Source organism: Vipera berus (genome assembly GCF_964194415.1).
Source record: "Vipera berus genome assembly, chromosome: 7".
Classification (NCBI taxonomy): Eukaryota; Metazoa; Chordata; class Lepidosauria; order Squamata; family Viperidae; genus Vipera; species Vipera berus.
The window spans coordinates 10,767,520-10,789,077 of NC_138209.1; the positions used below are offsets into that span (position 1 = coordinate 10,767,520).

The 21,558-nt window shown below is 41.9% G+C and overlaps 1 protein-coding gene across 3 annotated transcripts in view; it reads right to left on the reverse strand.

The window, feature by feature from the left end:
* Positions 1–21,558, reverse strand: part of TMEM150C (transmembrane protein 150C) — a 40,594-nt gene that overhangs the window by 2,607 nt on the left and 16,429 nt on the right. For all 3 annotated transcript variants that reach the window (XM_081333045.1, XM_081333046.1, XM_081333044.1), the window contains 7 exons: positions 19,654–19,847; positions 15,712–15,793; positions 13,749–13,802; positions 11,047–11,079; positions 10,817–10,884; positions 6,886–7,013; positions 1,805–1,982 (listed from right to left, as the gene is read on the reverse strand). In XM_081333045.1, coding sequence (XP_081189171.1) covers positions 1,805–1,982; positions 6,886–7,013; positions 10,817–10,884; positions 11,047–11,079; positions 13,749–13,802; positions 15,712–15,793; positions 19,654–19,774 — 664 coding nt within the window. In that variant the 5' untranslated portion in view covers positions 19,775–19,847. The remainder of the gene's footprint in view (positions 1–1,804; positions 1,983–6,885; positions 7,014–10,816; positions 10,885–11,046; positions 11,080–13,748; positions 13,803–15,711; positions 15,794–19,653; positions 19,848–21,558) is intronic.

The window sequence follows — 21,558 nt, forward strand, 5'->3', positions numbered from 1 at the left end:
TCAATTATGGGTGTAAGCTTTGAGGACTACTGTATTAAGTTGACAGAATTGTAACTCAACCTTTATTTCACATTGCTTATTCAACCATAGTTTCCAACTTTGCTAGTAATGAGAAGAAGACCATATCAATTTAAGCAACTGGAAATGTTATTCCTTGGCTGCTAAGACTCGTCCAGATATTGCTGCTCGTGTTTTTCCCCCACAGTATATATTTGTGAAACACAAAGATTAGAAACGTCGTATTGTATGTTACAATAAAGTTAAGTTTCTCAGGAAAACCTAAAGCGTGTGCCAATTCAGGCATACGTTATCAACAGTGATTGTGGCTAGGGCAGGGTTTCTTAAATAGTGTTTTGCACAACTCTAAACTTCTACAAGAATTTGATAAGATACAGTATCTCTGGCAGATTAAGAGCAAAAAGGAATGAATTAAAGTTCTCTCAAACACAGCCAATTTTTTTTTATATTCAGCATTTGTCTCTGGATTAGGCAATCTGGGAAAATTGTCTTTCTAAAATTCCACAGCCTAAATAGGTTTCAAAATCTCTGGCATAAAAACATTAGATCTGGAATTTTCAATAGCATAATCCTATATTCAGGACCTCCTTAAGAATGATCTCATCAAGAAAGAAACAGAACATTTCCTGTGGGCTATTTCCCCACACCGTAGGAACTTCCCAGCAGTGTTGACCTCCAGCTGTTTTTAGATTGAATAATTCCCCAATACCGTCTCCCAGCTAGAATCAATTTGAGTTCAGGGCTGCACATTTTCCATTCCTTTTGTAGGGACAAAACGTTTCAGAGAAATCCAAATAAAATCTGAAAACATTGCAGGATGTTTTCATATTTGTACTACACGCATATTTGCACTACCCAGGTGACCCTGAGGACATAGATAAACCTCCAAGGGGGCTCAGTGACTCACTAAAACAGCGGCTCCCAATCTTTTCTACACTCTGCACCCCTGGAGCGCTTCTGATATATTCTCGCACAACTTAACAAACGTTTGAAATATAACGGCAAGAAATTATGCATATACACCAGACATGTCAAACTCGCGACGTCACATGATGTCGTGCAACGTATTGGGACAGTTCTGCCATTGTCAGCAATGGGGTGGGCGCGGCTTCCAGGTGATGCGTCCAGCCCGCGGGTCAGAAGTTTGACACCCCTGATATATACTATAATTTTGACACAAGCCAAGTTTTCGCACCCCTTGGAATATCGTGCGAGCACCCCCCGGTTGGGACCCCCTGCTCTAAAAGAAGGCAAATGACCAGCTGTCTGCAAGGAAAATAAATCCTTCCATTCCCCACCATCCCGTCAGAACGGAAGAAGCTTCTTGGATGAGAAACAAAATGTCTTCAAAGAAAAACAAGGAAGTCCAGTTGCCTCCTGAAAAAGCACCTTTGGGACAACCGTGACCTGGATGACTGAGAATCGGCATGGACTTGCATCAATCCATTGCAAAAGGCAATTTTGTATGAACAATTTCTGACCATACCTTTAACGTCATCACCGTGCAAACCAACCATAATAATTCAAATGCAGCTAACTTTTTAGCACTAAAGCTTTGTTTCCTTGAATACTGAAACGGGGGGGGGGGGGGAGTTTGAAAACCTGTAATTTGGGTCATTTGGCTGTCTCCAAACATCAAATGAAGCACATGAAAATAGGAACAGTATTGAATTTAGTAACAATCCAGAAACAGCTTATCAGGATTCAAGCTGGGGTGTTTTTTTTTGAAAGCAATATTTGCATTTTGAAAAGAAAAAAAAAGAAGCAGCGAAAACTGAAAGGATACATAGGACTAGGCAGAGAGTTATTGCCGCTGACAAAACCACCCGTGGGATTCCAGCTTGTCTACCTTCGTTCTTCAAGTTTATTTTGAGGGTTAGCGCGGACTGAATCCAACAGGCCAGAGTGCCGAACCCGAAGGCCAAAAACGTGCCAACATTGTGTATTTCTTCATCATTGGAAAGCTGGGGGGGGGGAGGGAGAAAGAGCACAGAACAGGTGACCTTGGTTAATACAGCCAAGTTAAAAAAAAACAGCCAAATTTTCCTAAAGTTTCCACTTTCTAGTGCTCAACTCAGAATGCCCTAATACAGATATGTCAAACACCAGGCCCGGGGGCCGGATCCGGCCCGCAAAGTGGTTTCACGTGGCCCGCGAAGCCATCCTGGAAACAGTGAGGGAACGGCCCCCACTGCCTTGGCCCTGGCCCAGAGACCCTCCTCCTGCCAGAGACCCTCAGATCTGTCCCACTCCTGCCCAGGCCCCCATAGGCGCCCTTGATGCGAACGATGTAGAGCTGGCCACGCCCACCCAGTAGGCCATACGCACTCTGGCCACGCCCACCCAGTAGGCCACGCCCACCCTGGCCATACCCACCCGGCCCCTTGAGGGCAACTGCAATGCTGATGCAGCCCTCAATGAAATTGAGTTTGACACCCCTGCCCTAATATATCTGCAATGAGTACTGACACAGCTGGAGAGGTTCCCTTGCCAGGTTCTGCTTATCTCTCAACTTCCCACCTGATACAGGTAGTCCTCAACCTACGACTACAATTGAGCCCAAAATTTCTGTTGCTAAGCGAGACATTGGTTAAGTGCATTTTATCCCCCTTTTTATCACTTTTCTTGCCCTCGTGAAGTGGATCACTGCAGTTAGTGACGTGGTTGCTAAGTGAGTCTGGCTTCCCCGTCGACTTTGCTTGTCAGAAGATCACAAAAGCTGATCACTTGACCCTGGGACACTGCGACCGTCGTAACTATGAGTCAGTTTCAAGCGTATGAATTTTGATCCCATGACCATGGGGATGCTGCAACGGTCATAAGTATGAAAAACAGTCATCACTCACTTTTTCCAGGGCCATTGCAACTTTGAGCGGTCATTGAATGAACTGTTGTAAGTCCAGAATAATCTGTACAGGTGGTCCTCGAATTACAACTCTAATTGTACCCGGAATCATGGTCATAAGTCAGGCTGGTCGTTAAGCTGATCACCATGTGACTGACCCGATTTTATGACATTTTCTGCAGTGGTTGTTTAGCAAACAAGACGGTCTTTAAGCAAACTCATTGTTTGCAGTGGGTGTTTTTCCTAAAAACCGGAAGTTCAAAAACATTGTAAATTGTGGTCACATGACCACAGGATGCTGCAAATGGCCGTGAACACAGGCTGGCTGCCAAGCACCAAAACTATGATCACTTGATGGAGGGGGCGGGGTCAGAACTCCAAAGCTGGGTCGTAACCTGGAGAAGGCTACTAAGTGACTGGTCATAATTTGAGAACTATCTATAACTCTTACATATTTGGAGCTATGAGTTAGAGAGGGATTTTGACATTCTTCTGTCTTTTCTGAAGAAGACCCAGAGATCACTGACGCAGTGTCGCCCTTTCATCATCCCTTATACTTATCCCAGATAATGTAGGTAATGAGGGGCCCTTGGTGCTCTCTGAGCTGGCTTGTTTTCTTGCAGACATTTCATTACCCTAACTAGGTAGCATCATCAGTGCTAGTAAGGAGTGCTGTTTGCTGTCAGTTTACATTCTGGTGTCTTGCCTGCCTGGGTGGGTGGGTGGGTGGTCTTAGGGATTCTTTGGTTGGGCTGTTTACTAATGGCAGTTTCTTGATTGGGGTATTGCTTGCTTGATGGTTGGTCTGAAGCAGTGGTGGGATTCAAATATGTGAACAACCGGTTCTTTGTGTGGATGCCGCTTCTGGAAGTCCATTCTGGGCCTGGGCAACAAAAAATTAGCTACCGGTTCTGCCAAAGTGGTGCGAACCGGCTGAATCCCACCACTGGTCTGAAGGTGACCTTGGAGTAAATCTATTCTATGCTGATTTGGGTGCTGATTACTGGTGGAAAGATGCTAGAGTCTTTTTTTTCTCTTTGGGGCTGGTTGATGATCTCTTTTGCTATAGCCTATAGATGTTGTTAAGGGACGCGGTGGCTCAGTGGGTTAGGATGCTGAGCTTGTCAATCAGAAGGTCGGCAGTTTGGCGGGTTGAATCCCGAGTGCCGCGTAACAGAGTGAGTGCCTGTTACTCGTCCCAGCTTCTGCCAACCTAGCAGTTCGAAAGCACGTAAAAATGCAAGTAGAAAAATAGGGACCGCTACGGTGGGAAGGTAACAGCGTTCCGTGCGCCTTTGGCGTCTAGTCATGCCGGCCACATGACCACGGAGATGTCCTCGGACAAGCGCTGGCTCTTCGGCTTTGAAATGGAGATGAGCACCAGCCCCTAGAGTTGGAAACGACTAGCATGCATGTGTGGGGGAACCTTTACCTTTTTATAGATGTTGTTAATGTCTATGTGTCAATTGACAGCTGATTTGTCAGAGTGCCAGGCTTCTAGAAATTCCCTGGCGTTTTTGGATTTGGCCTGGTCAAAGGATGGTCACATTTTCCCAATTGAAACTATGGTTAAATCTGTCTAGGTGTTATGAAATTAAAGAATTTTCATCATGCCTTTTGATTGCCAGTTGGTGTTTGTGGGAGCGTTCTGCCAGTCTTCTGCCTGTTTGTCCTCCATAGTGGCGGTTGCAGTTCTTAAAATTGTATGTTGTAGATCAGAGGTCCCCAACCTTTTGGGCACCAGGGACCAGTTCTGTGGAGAGAGGTTTTTCCGTGGACTGGAGGGGGTGTGATTTTGTGTGCTGCCTGCATCCCGCAGATGGGGCTTTGCTTGTTTGTGCGGACCGGTTGCTGGCATGCCATGGCCCAGTACCGGTCCACAGACCTGGGGTTGGGGACCCCTGTTGTAGATGACTCCCGTTATTTTCTTCTGAGGTTGCTGGGTCTTTTGGTTAGGATGTTTTGAAGGGCTTTAGGTACTAATTTTTATTTTTTATTTTAATTCCATTTATATCCCGCCCTTCTCCGAAGACTCAGGGCGGCTTACAAGCTTAGCAGTAGCCTTCATTCTATGTATATGCCTGCTTATTAGGGCTTTCTCACACACCCCAAGCGGCATTATTACAAAGTCAGCTTAATTGCCCCCAACAATCTGGGTCCTCATTTTACCTACCTCGGAAGGATGGAAGGCTGAGTCAACCTTGAGCCTGGTGGGATGCGAACCTGCACTAATTGCAGGCAGCTGGTGTTACTTAAGGAGGCATTAGCCCACTGCTCCACCAATGTAAGTTCTAATAAAACTGAGGCTGCCTATGGATTCTAACTGCTCTTACTAATCTATTAAAACCAGGCATATTTTACAATCTTGCCACAAAATCTGGATTTCAGATTTGCAAGCTGGCAAGTTTTTTTTAATCCCTTCATCTCTTAATATGCCACAGTCCTATTCTTGTGCAAATCTATCAGTCTCGTTTCTTGTGCTTATTTCTCGAAGATATCACTATCGTAAATTTGCCAAATTTCTCAGCTGCCCTCAGCCAAAAAGATAGCCTAGAAACTTTATGGCTTGACTCCCAATCAGGGTTTTGGCTCATGCAAATACATCTTAGGTATATCCAGGCAGCCATGCATGCTCAATGGATCTTGCCTTTCTGCCATCAAGTTTTCCTACAGAAAAACTGAAGGAAGTTCAAAAGAAACTTATGTGGCTGAAGCAAGACAAATGGCACCAAACGATCTTGCTAATTACCTCCAAGGCCTAGCATAGTGGACTGATTCTGGCTTAAGTCAATTCAGAAGAAGAAAGCCATTGATAGGGAACTGGGACATTTCATTAAATGAGACAGGAAACCAAGTTCTGGATTCTATTAAGCTATAAAAGTCATCATTTGCTCCAGCACATTTTATTGAATAAAGAAACCATAATCGTTTATGCAGAAACAAAAGCCTTAAGCCATGATTCATAAATAGTGGCTAGATATAACAGTATGTGGGAAAGATCCTGGGAGACTGGGCAAAAAGACAAAGCCAAGGGGAAAGGGAAAGGTAAAAGGTTTCCTCAGGATGGCTGTTTCCAACTCTAGGGGGCAGTGTTCATCTCTGTTTCTCAGCCGAGAGACTCCGTGTTCTCTGAAGACATTTCTGTGGTCATCTAGCCAGCATGACTATATGCCGAGGTGCATGGAGTACTGTTACCTTCCCACTGAAGTGGTACCCATTTATCTACTTGCATTTGCATGTTTTCCAGCTGCTACGTTGGCAGGAGCTGGGGCAAGTAACGGGAGCTCTCCCCATTACATGGCACTTGGGTCTTGAACCCAGGCTGTCAGCTTTCCAGCTTACAAGCTCAACAAATTTAACCCTCTGAACCATCGACAAGAGAACGGTCAGATTTAAAACTAACATAACCCACCGCAGCATAGTAAGTGGGGACAAGAGGCTCAGAAGACACCTTTCCTAGTTTCTCAGGCTGAAGGACTATTCAGGTAGTCCTCAACGTACGACCACAATTGAGCCCAAAACGCATGTTGCTCAGTGAGACATGTGTTTTTCCCCCTTTTACGACTTTTCTTGCCACGTTTGTTAAGCGAAAAGCCGCAGTTGTCAAATTAGCAACATGGTTGTTAAGTGAATCTGGCTTCCCCGTTGACCTTGCTTGTCAGAAGGTCCGTAAAGGTGATCCCATGACCCCAGGATACTGCAAACGTCATAAATATGAGTCAGTTGTCAAGCATCTGAAAGTCACATTGACCGTGGGGATGCCGCAATGGTCGTAAGTGTGAAAAATAGTCGTGTCCCTTTTTTCGGGGCCGTTGTAGCTTCGAACGGTCAGTAAGTGAACTGACGTAAGTCGAGGGCTATCTGACTATCCAGACTTGCGAGATTCTGTCTACAGTAGAATTAGCTCATCTTGTTGCAATTCCTATCTGGTTTACCCCAGGAGATCAACACACTGCACCAAAAGCAACAAAATGAGTGTGAAAGGTGTGAGTCCAACCAGTAAGGACGAGAAAACAAAATACCTGGAAGTTGCCCAGAAGGGTCATACCAAAAGAAGCCAAGCATAAGGCCACCAAGCCACTGACATTGAGCCATGGATTCAAAACCTTTGGCTTTAGCTGAATGAAGCGTAGGACAGCTATGACCAGTGCTGAAAAAAAGAGAAAAAAAACTGGTGATGCAGCTCTGCAATTTTAACTTCCACAGTAAAAGCCATTAAACGTACAAGAGCAGACCCATTCACATGGACAGATGCTGTCATTTACTACAAAACAACTGTTAGCACAGGTTAAGCAGCCCCAAAATGAATTCCCCCTTTAACTTTGTGGATGACTAAACCAGTAAAGTCACTAGCGCCAGGTCCCCAACTCCTATCCCCATGAGATTAGAGATGTATAACTGAGTTTGCACACAAAGCTTAACTTGGTTATACTGCATCAGCCTTTTCCTGTGCTTACAGTGTATAATTAAACCACACTTTGATTAAGCAAATGGGCTTGGCTCAACATATGTTAGCCAAGTTTTTAACTAACCTGCTATATGAGCAGTGCAGTCAATACCGAAGCAAATCACTTGTTATGATTTTGCAGCCCGATTACTACTCATGGGCCTCATACATGGAGCTGAATACTTGCAGAAAGGAATGCTGTACACAGCGGGGGTCTTCCAACGTGGCCCTTTTATGACTTGTGGACTTCCACTCCCAGAATTCCTCAGCCAGCGTTTCTGGCTGAGGAATTCTGGGAATTGAAGTCCACAAGTCATAAAAGGGCCACGTTGGAAGACCCCCGCTGTGTACAGTGTAAAAACCTGATGGGCTTAGAGCAGGGGTCTTCCAACGTGGCCCTTTTATGACTTGTGGACTTCCACTCCCAGAATTCCTCAGCCAGGCATGCTGGCTGCTGGATTCTGGGAGTTGAAGTCCACAAGTCATAAAAGGGCCAAGTTGGAAGACCCCTGGCTTAGAGCAAGATTCTAAATTTTTCAGGAAGCTCACACATAATGTTATAATTTAAATCTTGAGTTAAGTCTTTGGGGTCCATGGCCATGATCTGTGGCCACAAAAGATATTTAAAGGGGTTCCATGGAGAAGAAAAGGTTGCGAACCACTGCTATATGGCCCTGTTTCTCCACCTCAGCAACTTTAAGATATGTGGACTTCAACTCCCAGAGTTCCTCCGCCAGTATTGTTTGTATGCTGAAATTCGTTTTTGAATGCATGTACAACTAACTAGTCCTTGACTTACAGCAGTTCATTTAGTGGCCCTTCAAAGTTACAACGGCACTGAAAAAGTGACATGACCGTTTTTCACACTTAACGACCGCTGCAGAATCCCCATGTGATCAAAATTCAGATGCTTGGCAAAGTCAATGAGGAAGCCAATTGTTAGTAACACTGCTGTTACTAACTTAAACCAATGGTGGTTTAAGTGGTTTAAGTGGTTCCCTTAACAAGAAAGGTGGCAAGAAAGGTCGTAAAATGGGGTAAAACCCATTTAACACTATCTCGCTTAGCAACAGAAATTTTGAGTTCAGTTGTAGTCATAAGTCAAGGACTACCTGCACAGTATAGTGCTATGTTTTCTGGAATATAGTATCAAGAGTCATTCCGTTTTCTGCGAAATTAGCCACAGGCTTACACAAATCATAATTAATAGTGAATCTGCTTCACCTTCAGACTAAGTGGATTTTTAAACCATGGATTTTTAAACAACCTTTGGAACAAAACACTAAGTGCACATTGCCACTTTCACACTTGCAATGCAACTGATGAATGCTTACATTTATCAAACTTGTGGTTTAACAGATCTCAATCCATGAAAACCTCCTAATGGTAAAAGCAGTTCAATGACAAACCTAATTTCTGAGAAGGGGATTGAGCTTTCTCCTGGATATGGCCATGCAGATGGCCACTTAGTGGGGGGCGTTCTACACTGAGCAAAGAGTTGGTCTCAATGTCCTAAGATTCGTTCTCTGTTATACATGGGGGCGATGTGGAGCCTTGCTCTCTGGCTCTGCTTTCTGGGTTCCTTCTCCTGTTACTACAAAATGATCAGAGAAGCCCTGGAAGATTTAGGTTCTTCAGCAGATTTATACCTTGCAGGTTCAACCGTACAAGAAGCACTAAATGAATTTCTTGCATCGGAACCTTCCTTCCACTCTTGACCGAGAGAACTTAGGCTGGCAGGAGTTAAGGCCATTAAGACTGTTCCTTCTCTTTCTCCTCACATGATAGGCATACTTGAGAAAGAAAGCATCAACGAAGCTTTATTGTAGCTACTACTTATTTCCTAACACTGTTTGGTATGGGCTGCTGCTTTGAACTCCCGAGCTTGGCAATTTTACAGCCAAAAAAGCCAAGCTCGGAGATCAAACCAAGAGCCCAACGACCAGCCAGAGCTATTAATATTCAAACACATCTCAACTGCTTAGTATATTCAATTCTCAAGATTATAAAAAAAATATGTCAACGCTGCAAACGAATTTGGCTGAAGCCAATTCCACTTCGTTTTCGGTTGCCACAGAGTTGGGAGGGGGGAATGAGCATTTTTTAGTTTAGTCAAAACAATAAAGTGTTCTGTGGGAACCAAGGTCATTGTTGCCTGAGTTTTGGCGGACTGAAGTTTTAGTTAGGAACCCCGCCAAAGTAGTTTATTGGGGAATGTGATTTATGACATATTACTGGGGTGAGGAAATCAACTTTGTGACATTGTAACCTTTGGGGGGAGGGACTTCAGTCTTGATTTCACTTTTGAACGTGCTGTTATTTTGTAGCCAATAAATATGTTCCTTTAAGGAAATCTCTTGCCTTGGAGTTCCGTTTTTACCGGTCTCATCTATCGGAATCACGACAAAATAACAATCTATAATCTTTTGTGCCTATCTATAACGTGGGAAGACTGACCAGCCGCCCAGAGAAGAAAGATTTACATATAAATGGTACATTAGTGCTGTTATTATATGCACACTCACAACTGTGCGATATTTACACACATGCAAGGTTCTCAAACAACAGTCTGTAAAAGCCTCATGCAAACCAATAATAATAACTGATGATGTGGTTTGTTTGTTTGTTTTTATTTCACATATGAAAAAAACAATAAGAAGGCACTCAAGTGTCAATATTAGAATATTTAACACATCTTTTATGGGCCTAGTTCCTGCTGAGGTAGTAAGCTTTAGGTCTGATGGGGCTCCCCCCAAAAGGATCAATTGGTAGCTTCTTCACAACATTATTGCCCACCAACAAGCTATCACTAATGACAGAAAGCGGCATTTTCACCTTCTATTTTAATTACCCATAATGCTTGGATATGATGTGATTCCAGAGCTTTGTGGAACATTTTAAATGGCAGCCAGCTCACAAGAATCTGCAGAGAGATATTAAACAAGTGACCACCTTGTACAGTAGGACAGGCCCAATTTGAAGAAAAGTACCTGGTTTTTGACTTTAAAGATTCCAGATATTTTTGCCCTACTTGGAATCTCTTGTCTATCCTACATAAGAGTATACAAATAGAAACTGAATATAGTGTCCATTGTTGGTTATTGACTAAAACCACACTAAAGTATTAATGTGTCAGGGAAAATGATACAGCCTAGCTTTTTCCTAGACATGCTAACTTTCTTTTTACTATAATAACTGGAGGATGTGAAGTTGTTCCTAGCCCAAACCCAACTTTACCACCTCAGAGAGAATTTAGCCCTTGTAGCTTGTTGCTCACTAGGTCTCAATGACATGGATTTGGCTGAAACAGGAGATTCTCTAGAGCAGGGGTGGGCAACCTCGGCTCTTTTATGACTCATGGACTTCAACTCCCAGAATAGCTGACTCAGGAATTCTGGGAATTGAAGTCCATGAGTCATAAAAGAGCCGAGATTGCCTACCCCTGCTCTAGAGTGAATTAGAAGAGATAAAAAAAAGAAGTCACACATTCTTCATGCAACGCCTACCTAGGAATGCTGCCATGTTCATGACTTGGCTAAATACACAGCTAGCAGGAGGGACATCACCTGCAATACTTCAAAAATATAATGTGTTTCATTGTAAATCTACTAAAAGCCTGCAACAAAGGTAAATAAATCAATTAAAAATGCACAGGGTAGAAGAGACCTTGTTGGGGAAAAGGATGGGAAAAAAAAGAGAAGAGACAAGAGAAGAGAACGGACAAGGGCATGATTACCTTATATATGGCGGTTTTAAAGAAGTTGGTTTGCTGCGGGACACAAAAGGAAACTAATCACACCTAAGTCAGAATGACAGCATTAGTCATTTGGTACTATTGAACTTGTTTTGCATAGAAATATCTAGATTTAAACAAATGATCTACTTCCAAACAAGATGAAACAGAGCTCTCTGACTGAAATCTATCAAAAACATCTACAGCAATCTTCTTCAGTCCGGGCACCTGGACATGTGGACTTCTACCTGCCTCCAGAGGTGGTGAATGCTCCAACACTGGAGGTTTTTAAGGAGACTGGACAGCCATTTGCCTGAAATGGTATAAGGTTTCCTGCCTGAGCAGGGGGTTGGTCTAGATGACCTCCAAGGTCCCTTCCAACTTTATTATTATTATTATTATTATTATTATTACTCCAAAATTGTCAGCAATGTTGAGGGTACGGCAGGGGTAGGCAACCCTGGCTCTTTTATGACTTGTGGACTTCAACTCCCAGAATTCCTGAGCCAGCTATGCTGAGGAGAAATGGAGAGGTTTCCATACTGAGCCATGCTGGCTCAGGAATTCTGGGAGTTGAAGTCCACAAGTCATAAAAGAGCGGAGGTTGCCTACCCCTGGGGTAGGGGAACCCTAGAGTTCAGGATCCACATATTTGGACATGCAAGATTGGGGAGGGCTTTTCACCGTAAATAACAATTTCTAGAAGTCCTGGTTCTGAACCCTCAGGAAATTCTTTTTGTGAGGTACTCCCCAACTTTAAGATGTCCCAAGTCTCCTTCTGCATTCTGTTCTCCCAACTGTTGCTGCCCTCTTGAGAACTGGTCTCCATTTCTGAATGAAGGTGTGTGGGTTTGTGTCAACTGCCCATCACGGAGAGCCATGATGGTGGGAAAGTGCAAACATCAAATAGTTCCTTCTCATAATCTTTCCTTCACCTCAGCGCTCAGAATGGGGCATGTAATTCGATTTCTCTTCCCGAGTTGTGGAGTCCTTGGGGCACTCTCTCCTTGCTCTCTTGTAAGAAAATTACCAAACTCAGAAAGCACCAAGGACCCCACAATTCAACCAGGAGCTACAAATATTCTCTCTTTCCTTGAGCTGCACAGAAAGGATAGGTGAATTCCAACTCCTCCCAAGCATTGGGCAATCATGATTGTGCTTCTTCTTACTCTTCCTGGTATATACGTGTGTGTTAAATAAGGTCTTTGGTTCTGAATCAAAAGGAAAAGAAGGAAACTCAGCAGGTGTGTCTGTGATCTAAACTGCTTGCCACTCTCATCTCGAGTGTCTCTTCCTCTATCAGTTCCTCTATCCTAATTCTTATTATCAATTGTGCAAATGGTATTTGCTTTTTCGAGCTATTCTGCACGTACACTGATTCTTCTGCTGGCACAGTTTTGTCAGTAATTATCTTTGCTGGCTCAATATAATTATACCTTCCTTCGATATACAGTGGCACCTGTACAGTAGTACAGTATGCTTCAAAACTCATCGAGTTTGCTAGTCGACGCATTTTGATGCGAAAATATTGTCCCAGTCCTTGTTTCTTTGGAACTCGATGCACTGCAATAGGAAAAGGGGGACAGCTGCGGAGAACAGATAGGAAGTTGGCTATGTCAGGAAGGTTGATACAAAAAGAAAAGGGGGACGGCCGCCAGAGGGTGAACAGGAAGTCGGCCAAACTGGGAATCACTGACATAGGAAAAGGGACAGACAGGAAGTCCTTCCTGTCCGAAACAAAGGGTCACATGGTAAGTCACGTGGTTAGTTTGGCACTCATCATTTAGTACTTGGCGCACCTCCTGGAGCCAATGAATGACAAGTGTCAAGGTACCACTGGATCAGAAATGGCCAACTTGCTCCCTCTACTGTGGTTTCATCTCTCCTTCTCCCCATTCTTCGTAGTGTTTACTTTTTTAATTTCTATATTAATGTAGCGCTTATATGCTGGAGAGTGTAAGGTTTACAAGGCATGGTGATAACCAAGACCAGCTCTGTTCTTAGGCTACCACTTGGTAACTGGATTCAACTGGCAAATCTCAGAATGTTGCTAAAAAACAAAGCGAAGAAGAAAAAAGTAGATTCTTGTGCTATGTGGCTCAAGACTATGAGGTACTAATGACCAAGTGCACAATTAAACAAGCTGAACATCTTGTCTTTGTTTTTAATCTACTTTCACTGATCCACATTTGGGTTATTTACAGCACATTGAGTTATTAATATTAATTTAATTATTAAATTAATTAATTTAATAATTATTAAATGGGCTAATGACCACGAACGCTCTCTACGGTTCTTTAAAGTGGATGGGAGCAAAATTATAGCATTCGTCTGCAACTTTTTAAAGAAGTCGTATCTTTTTCTGAGATCATGCAACTGCCATCCCCAGAAAAGACATGGCTGCTTTAAAGAGTTATAGATAGTGGTGACCTTCACAGACTTGTATGTTTCAAACATCTCTTGGGAATTAAATGCCGAGCACTGCATAGCCTTATTTAAAAAAGCATTAACATGTATGTCGGAACTCGAGTTAATAAAAAAGGCTTATAAAAAGGCACTTCAGGCTTAAGGGAAGCTAATTCTATTTTATTATAGACGGCCAGAGAGTTCAGCTCCTAACATTGTTTTGGAAACGAGCCTAACGAAGCCTTTAAATGCCAGATAAGAAGAAAGGAAATACATATTTTAAAAAATTAGTGTTTTACCTGTATGGCACATTTAATGGAAGAATTTTCTCGTCCTCTACTGCTATAAAATATCTGTCGAACATAGGAAAGGAGAAGAATAAAAAATGTTAATACAATTATCTCTCACAACAAAAAAAGAGTGTTATATAAAGGGTTATTGGAACTAGGAGCTGGCAAGAAATTTAGGAGAGTCAGAAAGAAGCATATGTGAGGGAAGAGTGAATGGACTGAGAGGAAGGAAAAGACCAAGAAAGTTATGTTTGGACGGCATTGATAAATTCCTCTAAAAAGAGACAGATGAGAAGTTTAAAGAACTAAGGACAATTAATGAAGTGGCATATGGGTACCACGAAAACTAGAATAACTGAAAGAAATAGAAAGATATGGAGAGATATAGGGAATGCTGTTGCTGTACAGTAATAAAGTTACAGATAGGTAACTTATATATATACGCGGTGGCTCAGTGGGTTAGGACGCTGAGCTTGTCGATCAGAAGGTCAGCAGTTTGGCGGGTCGAATCCCGAGTGCCGCGTAACAGAGTGAGCGCCTGTTACTCGTCCCAGCTTCTGCCAACCTAGCAGTTCGAAAGCACGTAAAAATGCAAGTAGAAAAATAGGGACCACTCCGGTGGGAAGGTAACAGCGTTCCGTGCGCCTTTGGCGTCTAGTCATGCCAGCCACATGACCACGGAGACGTCCTCGGAGAAGCGCTGGCTCTTCGGCTTTGAAACGGAGATGAGCACCGGCCCCTAGAGTCGGAAACGACTAGCACGCATGTGCGGGGGAAACTTTATATACACACACTGGGTGGTTGGCTGTGTTGTGACATCCCGAGATATATATATCATGTTTCCAACTCTTTGGCTCACTAACTTGATATGTTTTACTTTCATCCTGCCCTTGCATAATGTTGCTTTCCCCAGGGAAAAGCCATGAGTTGTCAGGGAAAGCCATGACTTCCTGCAACTTCCTGTGACAATCAAATACAGAATAAGCTCTAATTTATCCTTAAGGAGTCTTTACTCTGAGCAGATAGTGGCGCCTGGCTACCTTTGACTGAGGCTAAGCAGCATGGGGATTGGTTAGATATTCAAGGAAGAGGCTATAGGCCAGGGGTCTTCAAACGTGGCCCTTTTATGACTTGTGGACTTCAACTCCCAGAATTCCTCAGCCAGGCACGCTGGCTGAGGAATTCTGGGAGTTGAAGTCCACAAGTCATAAAAGGGCCAAGTTTGAAGACCCCTGCTATAGGCTCTACTGGGAAATCAAACATCTAGCCATCTTGGAAGAATAGGTCAGTAATAACATCAGCTGACAATTTATGATAGAAAATGAGGTTTCCATCTTCTGACTAATCTTTTGCATACTTCCCAGGGTGGCAAACCATACCCAGATAAAATATTGCATAAGGTAAAAATGGCAAATTAAAACAATGCAGAACAGGACAAGTTTTGCAGATTTGCTTATGTTGCATAAGTATGCAGATTACCATCACATCTGGATTGCAGACACAGGTGCTTCATTTCTTGCATATGTGTGCATGGTTTTTATCAATGGCATTGCTTATATTGGCAAGGCAATATTGTTCAACCTCAGTACGCAAGAGAGGAACATTGGCAGGCTTGGAAAATGCTAATTTTGCATCAGTACTGCAAAAATATAAACAAACAAACTGGGGAAAAATAACTTCCACAGCCCACCAAGAATAACTGCATAATAATCATGGGATTTTGACTGAAAACACTTCCAGGCAAATTTATTATGCAACTATCTTACCTCATTCAAGTTATTGTGATGAAAGAAATAAAGCATTCTAAGAAAAAATATTTGATTATAATAATGTTCCTTGGATAGAATGCTGCTTCTGCTGGAAGCATTTTCAGTCAAGATCTGCTGGAAACATGTTGTGACTTCTATTATTTGACAGACTTGTTTTGTGTCAAATAATCTTTCTTCCAGAAACTACAGCAAAAGGTACTTACACAATCCACAGTCCTGCTGAAGTAAACAATGTCAAGACAAGAGGTAAGAACATCCATACACTGCATTTCTTCCCATCCATGTCTGGGGGAAAAACCAAGGAAACAGGAAATGAACTAAGTTATGTAGAATGGAAGTCAACAGATTCATTGGCTGAAGACATCTTTTTACTAAGCACAGTGTTGTCCATATAGAATATGGGTAATGCAGTTTTTTTCCCAACTTGCTCATTTATCCCACTTGGATCTCTTTTCCTTCTCTGGAGCAACATGATCTTATATGATTCTGTTCAGATGAGGAAATGGGGTTGTGTTATTATGATTATTATTTTTATTTAATTGTATCCCGCCTCTATTATTTTTACAAATAACTCAGGGCAGCAAACATATCCAACACTACACCCTCCTCCTATTTTCCTTACAACAGCAACTCTGTGAGGTAGGTTAGGCTGAGAGAGAGTGACTGGCCAAAAGTCACTTAGCTGGCTTTTATGGCAGAAACATGGTAGAAGTTGAACTCACAGTCTCCTATTTTTTAATTTGGTACCTTAACCACTAGTCCAAAGGGGTTCTTAAATTAAAAACACAGAGCATCATGGTCTGGTTGCTCAAACCTACCTGGACACTATATTCGATCCCCATGTTTCTCATTTTTGGCCAATCAAAGATATGTCGTCTTCAACCCCCAGAATCCCCCAATTTCTCGGGGTTAAAATCTACATATCTTTAAGTTGCTAAGGATGAAATACACTGCTCTATCCATTATCAGCATTTATCTTCCATTCCCGAAGACTGGGATGGAGAAACATCATGTAGGAATGTCTATGGAGATTCTCAGTCATCCAGGTCATGGTTGTCTGAAGAAAGCTGAAGAAGCTTCTTGGATTAGAAGCGAAATGTCTTCACAAAAAAAGAGAGAGAGAGAGAAAGTCCAGTTGCCTCTTGAAAAGGCACCTTTAGGACAATCATGTAGGAATGAATAACTGGCCCACAACCATTTCAGATGTAAATGATATAAAAATTGGGAAAAATATGAGGAGGACACTTTCCAACTAGGAAAAGATTATCAAATCATTGGTGCAGACTTAGCAAAATGGTAGTTCTGTGTGGCATACAGAAGGTGAGCATGCAGTTACTCAAACCACACCCTTAATTTGTTTACAGGTTAAAAACATTGCCTAATATCCTAACCTTGCTTTGTTTTTTGTAGCTTAGCACAGTTGTGCAATTTTATTAATTTGTTTAGTCTGCAGTTTAATATATTATGCAAAGCTAGAAAATGATTAAACTCGGTAACTAGGTTAAGCGTGCTGGGTGAACAACATTCACCCAAGTTATTTGCTACTAGGCAAGCAACTGAATGGTTTAACATTGCTTCTTCATGTTACCCATTCTTGAAACAAGGGACATTCAAAGCACATTTTACATAAATTGTAATGGAACACACATATGTAAAAGCAAATGTCTATGGAAATTCTCAGTCATCCAGGTCATAGTTATCCCAAAGGTGCTTTTTGACAAGGCAACTGGACTTTCTTGTTTTTTCTTGAAAGACATTTCGCTTCTCATCCAAGAAGCTTCTTCAGCTCTGAAAGGTGGGGGAATGGAAGGATTTATACTCCTTGCAGACAGCTGGTCATTTGCATTCTTTTATAGCAGGCATGTCAAACTGCAGGCCCATGGGCCGGATGCATCACAACGAAACCGCACCCTCCCCATTGCTGGCAATGGGGGAAAAGTCGCGATACGTCACGCAACGTCACATGACATTGCGAGTTTGACATGCCTGTTTTAGAGTTGTTAAGACCACCTGAGTAGTGCAAATGGGCATGGAGCCTTCTTGGAACTGCTGAAAGGACTGTGTTGTAGACTGGAGACAGACAATGTGGTATCCCTCCCCCTCTGTTGAGAGAGGGCTGTTCAATTTTGACATAGATGGCCTCTTTGACACCTTTTTCAAACTAACGGTCCTATCTGTCCAAAATGTGGACTTTGCTGTTTTCGAAAGAGTGGCCTTTGTCTTTTAATGGCAGATGGACTATTGAATCTTGTCCTGATGGGTTTGTTCTCCTATGTTGCCCCATGCATTTATGAAGTGGTTGTCACTTCTGAACATGGCTCACTGCATTGTATTCCACGTACGTTGCTCAGTTTGTGTCTGGGTGTTTTATCCTTGGGGTGACAAGCTTCTGCCTTAGTGTAGTCATGGGTATGAAGTGTGCACGTATGTCATGTAAGCTGAGGATCCTCCTCAGCTTTTCCGATAGTCTGGCCTACATTTTGTTTCAAGGACTTAACATTCTTTTCTTTGTAGCTTATATTCATGCTGGGTTTTTTTTTAATTGGCAACATCTTTCAAGTAGTAATAGCAACACTTTTAATTAGCACATGCTTATAGCTAAATGGGAAACAAGTAAATCAAAACAGGAAATTAAAATTATATATAAATATAAAAATAAAATAATATAGCAATTAAAGTAAGACATTCCCAATACAGTACAACAATCAATGTAAAAAATGTTAATACTAGCACAGATTTTGTATGAATCTTTAGCATATGAGAGAAACAGAAAAAGAAAGAGAAAGAGAGGAGATTTTTCCAGTTTTAAATAGTTCTATGAAAAGAAGTGGTTTTCATTTTAAATTTCTGGAGATAGACTGAATGGAAAAAGCCCTAAAACATGAAATGGTAATTTTAAAATGAGAAAAAAAACATGATTGCATTATCAATGCAAGTATTCAAAAGCATGAATGGTAATTAATTTTTTCAAATAATGGAGTGTTCCATAGATACAGCCAGAAGGCAGCTCAGTAATTTAAATGACGACTCTCTGAAATATCCAACCAATATAGGGATTGATGAAAATAAAAAAAAATAGGATTTGCTGAAAAATTCATTCACCAGTATACTGGTTTCTTACTAAACTAGCAGTCAACATTAAACTGAATCTCAGACCTAAAGGAAATCTAAGCCTAACCTAGCTTCACCTGTATCCCAATGTACATTTGTTACCTGGAAAAATGTAGGCTGTTTTTGTTTTCTCTATGTAATTTGCATGCTTGATTTCCAAGCAAGGTGCAAGGTTATCCTTATAATCAGATTTTCTCTACTTCCTTCCATACCAGTCCTCAGTGCCTTGCATATTAACTAACAATTAATTGAAGCTGTTACTCCATCTAGGAAAGATGCCATCACTGACAGACAGCCATTTCTGTCTCCTCCTAACATCCTTGTTAAGAAATTGCCACCTGGGCTTAACTTTTAACTCAGTAATACTGAGTAATGCTAAAATGCCTCAATTTTGCAGCTATGAACTTCCTATTATGGGTTTATCATTTTTCCCATTTCTCTCTTGTGAACAAATGTGCTTCTTGGCTTGGAAATTCTAAAGCAGAATTACTGCATGGAGCTAGGGAAAACCCATTCTACAGTTCCCATTTATGAGCCACTGTGAAATTTTTATTTTCTTTTTTTTTAAATTCCATTTATATCCCGCCCTTCTCCGAAGACTCAGGGCGGCTTACAAGCTTAGCAGTAGCCTTCATTCTATGTATATGCCTGCTTATTAGGGCTTTCACACACCCCCAAGCGGCATTATTACAAAGTCATCTTAATTGCCCCCAACAATCTGGGTCCTCATTTTACCTACCTCGGAAGGATGGAAGGCTGAGTCAACCTTGAGCCTGGTGGGACTCGAACCTGCACTAATTGCAGGCAGCTGGTGTTACTTAAGGAGGCATTAGCCCACTGCTCCACCAAGGCTCTTTAAACTGTACGACACTTGGACGTTTTATAGTACTATGCCCTCCTGTTAATGGACATCTTAATGTTGCTTTATTATATATCACCTGGAGTCACAAAGTCAGCAGAGTGAGAAAGGAAAGCAGTCTAGGAATATGGAGAGGTCATATCTGGATCTCAACCTTCATTGTAGGCTCACTCACATGGAAAGTATTGGTTGCAACTTCTGTTTGGCTGAGGCCGTGATGGCATCAACTTATCCCTTGTGACTTCAGTGGCAATTCTATGGCTCTCTGCCGTCTGCTTGTGTTCAAGGTGGGCCATCACGAGGCAGTCTGGACAGCTGGCACACCAATTGCACTGCTTCTTGTCTCAGGGTGCAAGAATGGAATTAAACCTGAGGAGAAAGGGGGGGGGGGTTGCACCTGTATCTTTCCTCCATCCAATAATAATAATAATAATGGGGCTATGGGGCAGGCAGCCACAGGAGATGGACGCTGCAATGTGGAATGTAGATAAATACAACACAATGCAATTGACAGGGTTGTGGTTAACCTATAAAGAGCTTTCTTGCTTTTTTGCTCAGCATTGGGCGATGTGCCATATCTCTCTACTGGTGTTGACCTGACCATTTTGTTGAAGCTGAGAGAAACAGCTAGCTGTCCCTCTTTTTCAGGAGATGGGGTGCTGACGGCTGGAAGTGTTTTTCTATAATGGGTCTGGCTTTCTGGAATGACTGGTTGGCCCCAACGTTCACCTTCCAGAAACACCTGGAAATGTTTGAGATAGTGTTTAAGGAATTAGAAGTATTGCATTTTTATCTTCTATTATGACATAATGGTCTTCTTTGGTAAGCTGCCAAAAATCTATTTGCTGAGGGATAAAAGTTTGATTAATTAACAAAGCAAAATAAGAAATGTAATTTTACGCTCCCTAATCCTTAGGCCTCACAGCCAGGATAGGCAAGGGAGATTTTGATTGAGCAGCATAAATTAATTCTGTGGAGACTAGGAAAACATTTTATACACTAGTGTGAATTGAGATGTAACTCTTCATGGGGTTTTGGAGGAATGGGGCAACCTTCTAAAGATGACCAATACATAAAATAAATAAATAAATAACTGAGGCAATGTGGCAACTGCTGAAAAAATACTCCCCTAATTCAACATCACCTCCATAGCTTGTTAGGAATGGATCTGAATAGGACTTGTCTTCACACTGGGCTTGATTTTAAATTGAGTAGATCAAATTAAATGGTGGACTAAACTACGGTACTTTGGCTCTCATTCCTTATTAAAAAAAATTAAGTCTCCTTCGAATAAAGCTCAGCTCCTGGTGACTTTATGAACATGTCCACATTGTCTTCTTAGCTACAGTACAGAAGTCTTTTTCCAGACCTTCCTTCTATAACCCTAATCCTTTCATCTATTTTTCCATTCAATTTATACATGAAACTGAATTATATATAAATTTAAAATATGCAGGTAAATATTAAAAGCAATTATGCAAGGAAAACTAGCAATGGTAATGCCCCTTACAGTCCTCTCTATATGAGGGAAATTGTTTAATAGGGCGCACATCCCAGCACTCTGTCATCTCTAGGGATTAATTTATCCTACTGTAAGAGAGTCACCTTCATAATTCATTTGCACATATAGAGGTTGCTTTAACTATGTCAGGAAGAATTGCAAACCTCTTTCCAGTAGCACCTGCCTTAGAAATAGGGGCCTATTTTAACATTCACCACTGCATTGCTGCAGCCTTTATATTAATTAGTATCAGCTACAAAAGAATTTTTTAAAAAATCTATGTTTCGAGACTCATCCAGGGCCACGGATCAATAATATATATTTTTAAGGCATGCATTTTCAACTTCATTCTTAGCCTCAGGACTTCCTTAACTTGCATTAGCAAATGGCTCGTGCCAGAAAATCATGGGAACGTAGCAACCAGCTATTATACCACAATTATAGGAATTAGGTTGGATGGCAGAGCTCACTTTGCAACACCAAGACAGAGATCCAGGTTTCAGCTTAAATCTGCTCTGTCAAATCTGTCTAATGCAGAAATATTTGTGAGGTTTTTATTCCGCCTTCATTGCTTTATAA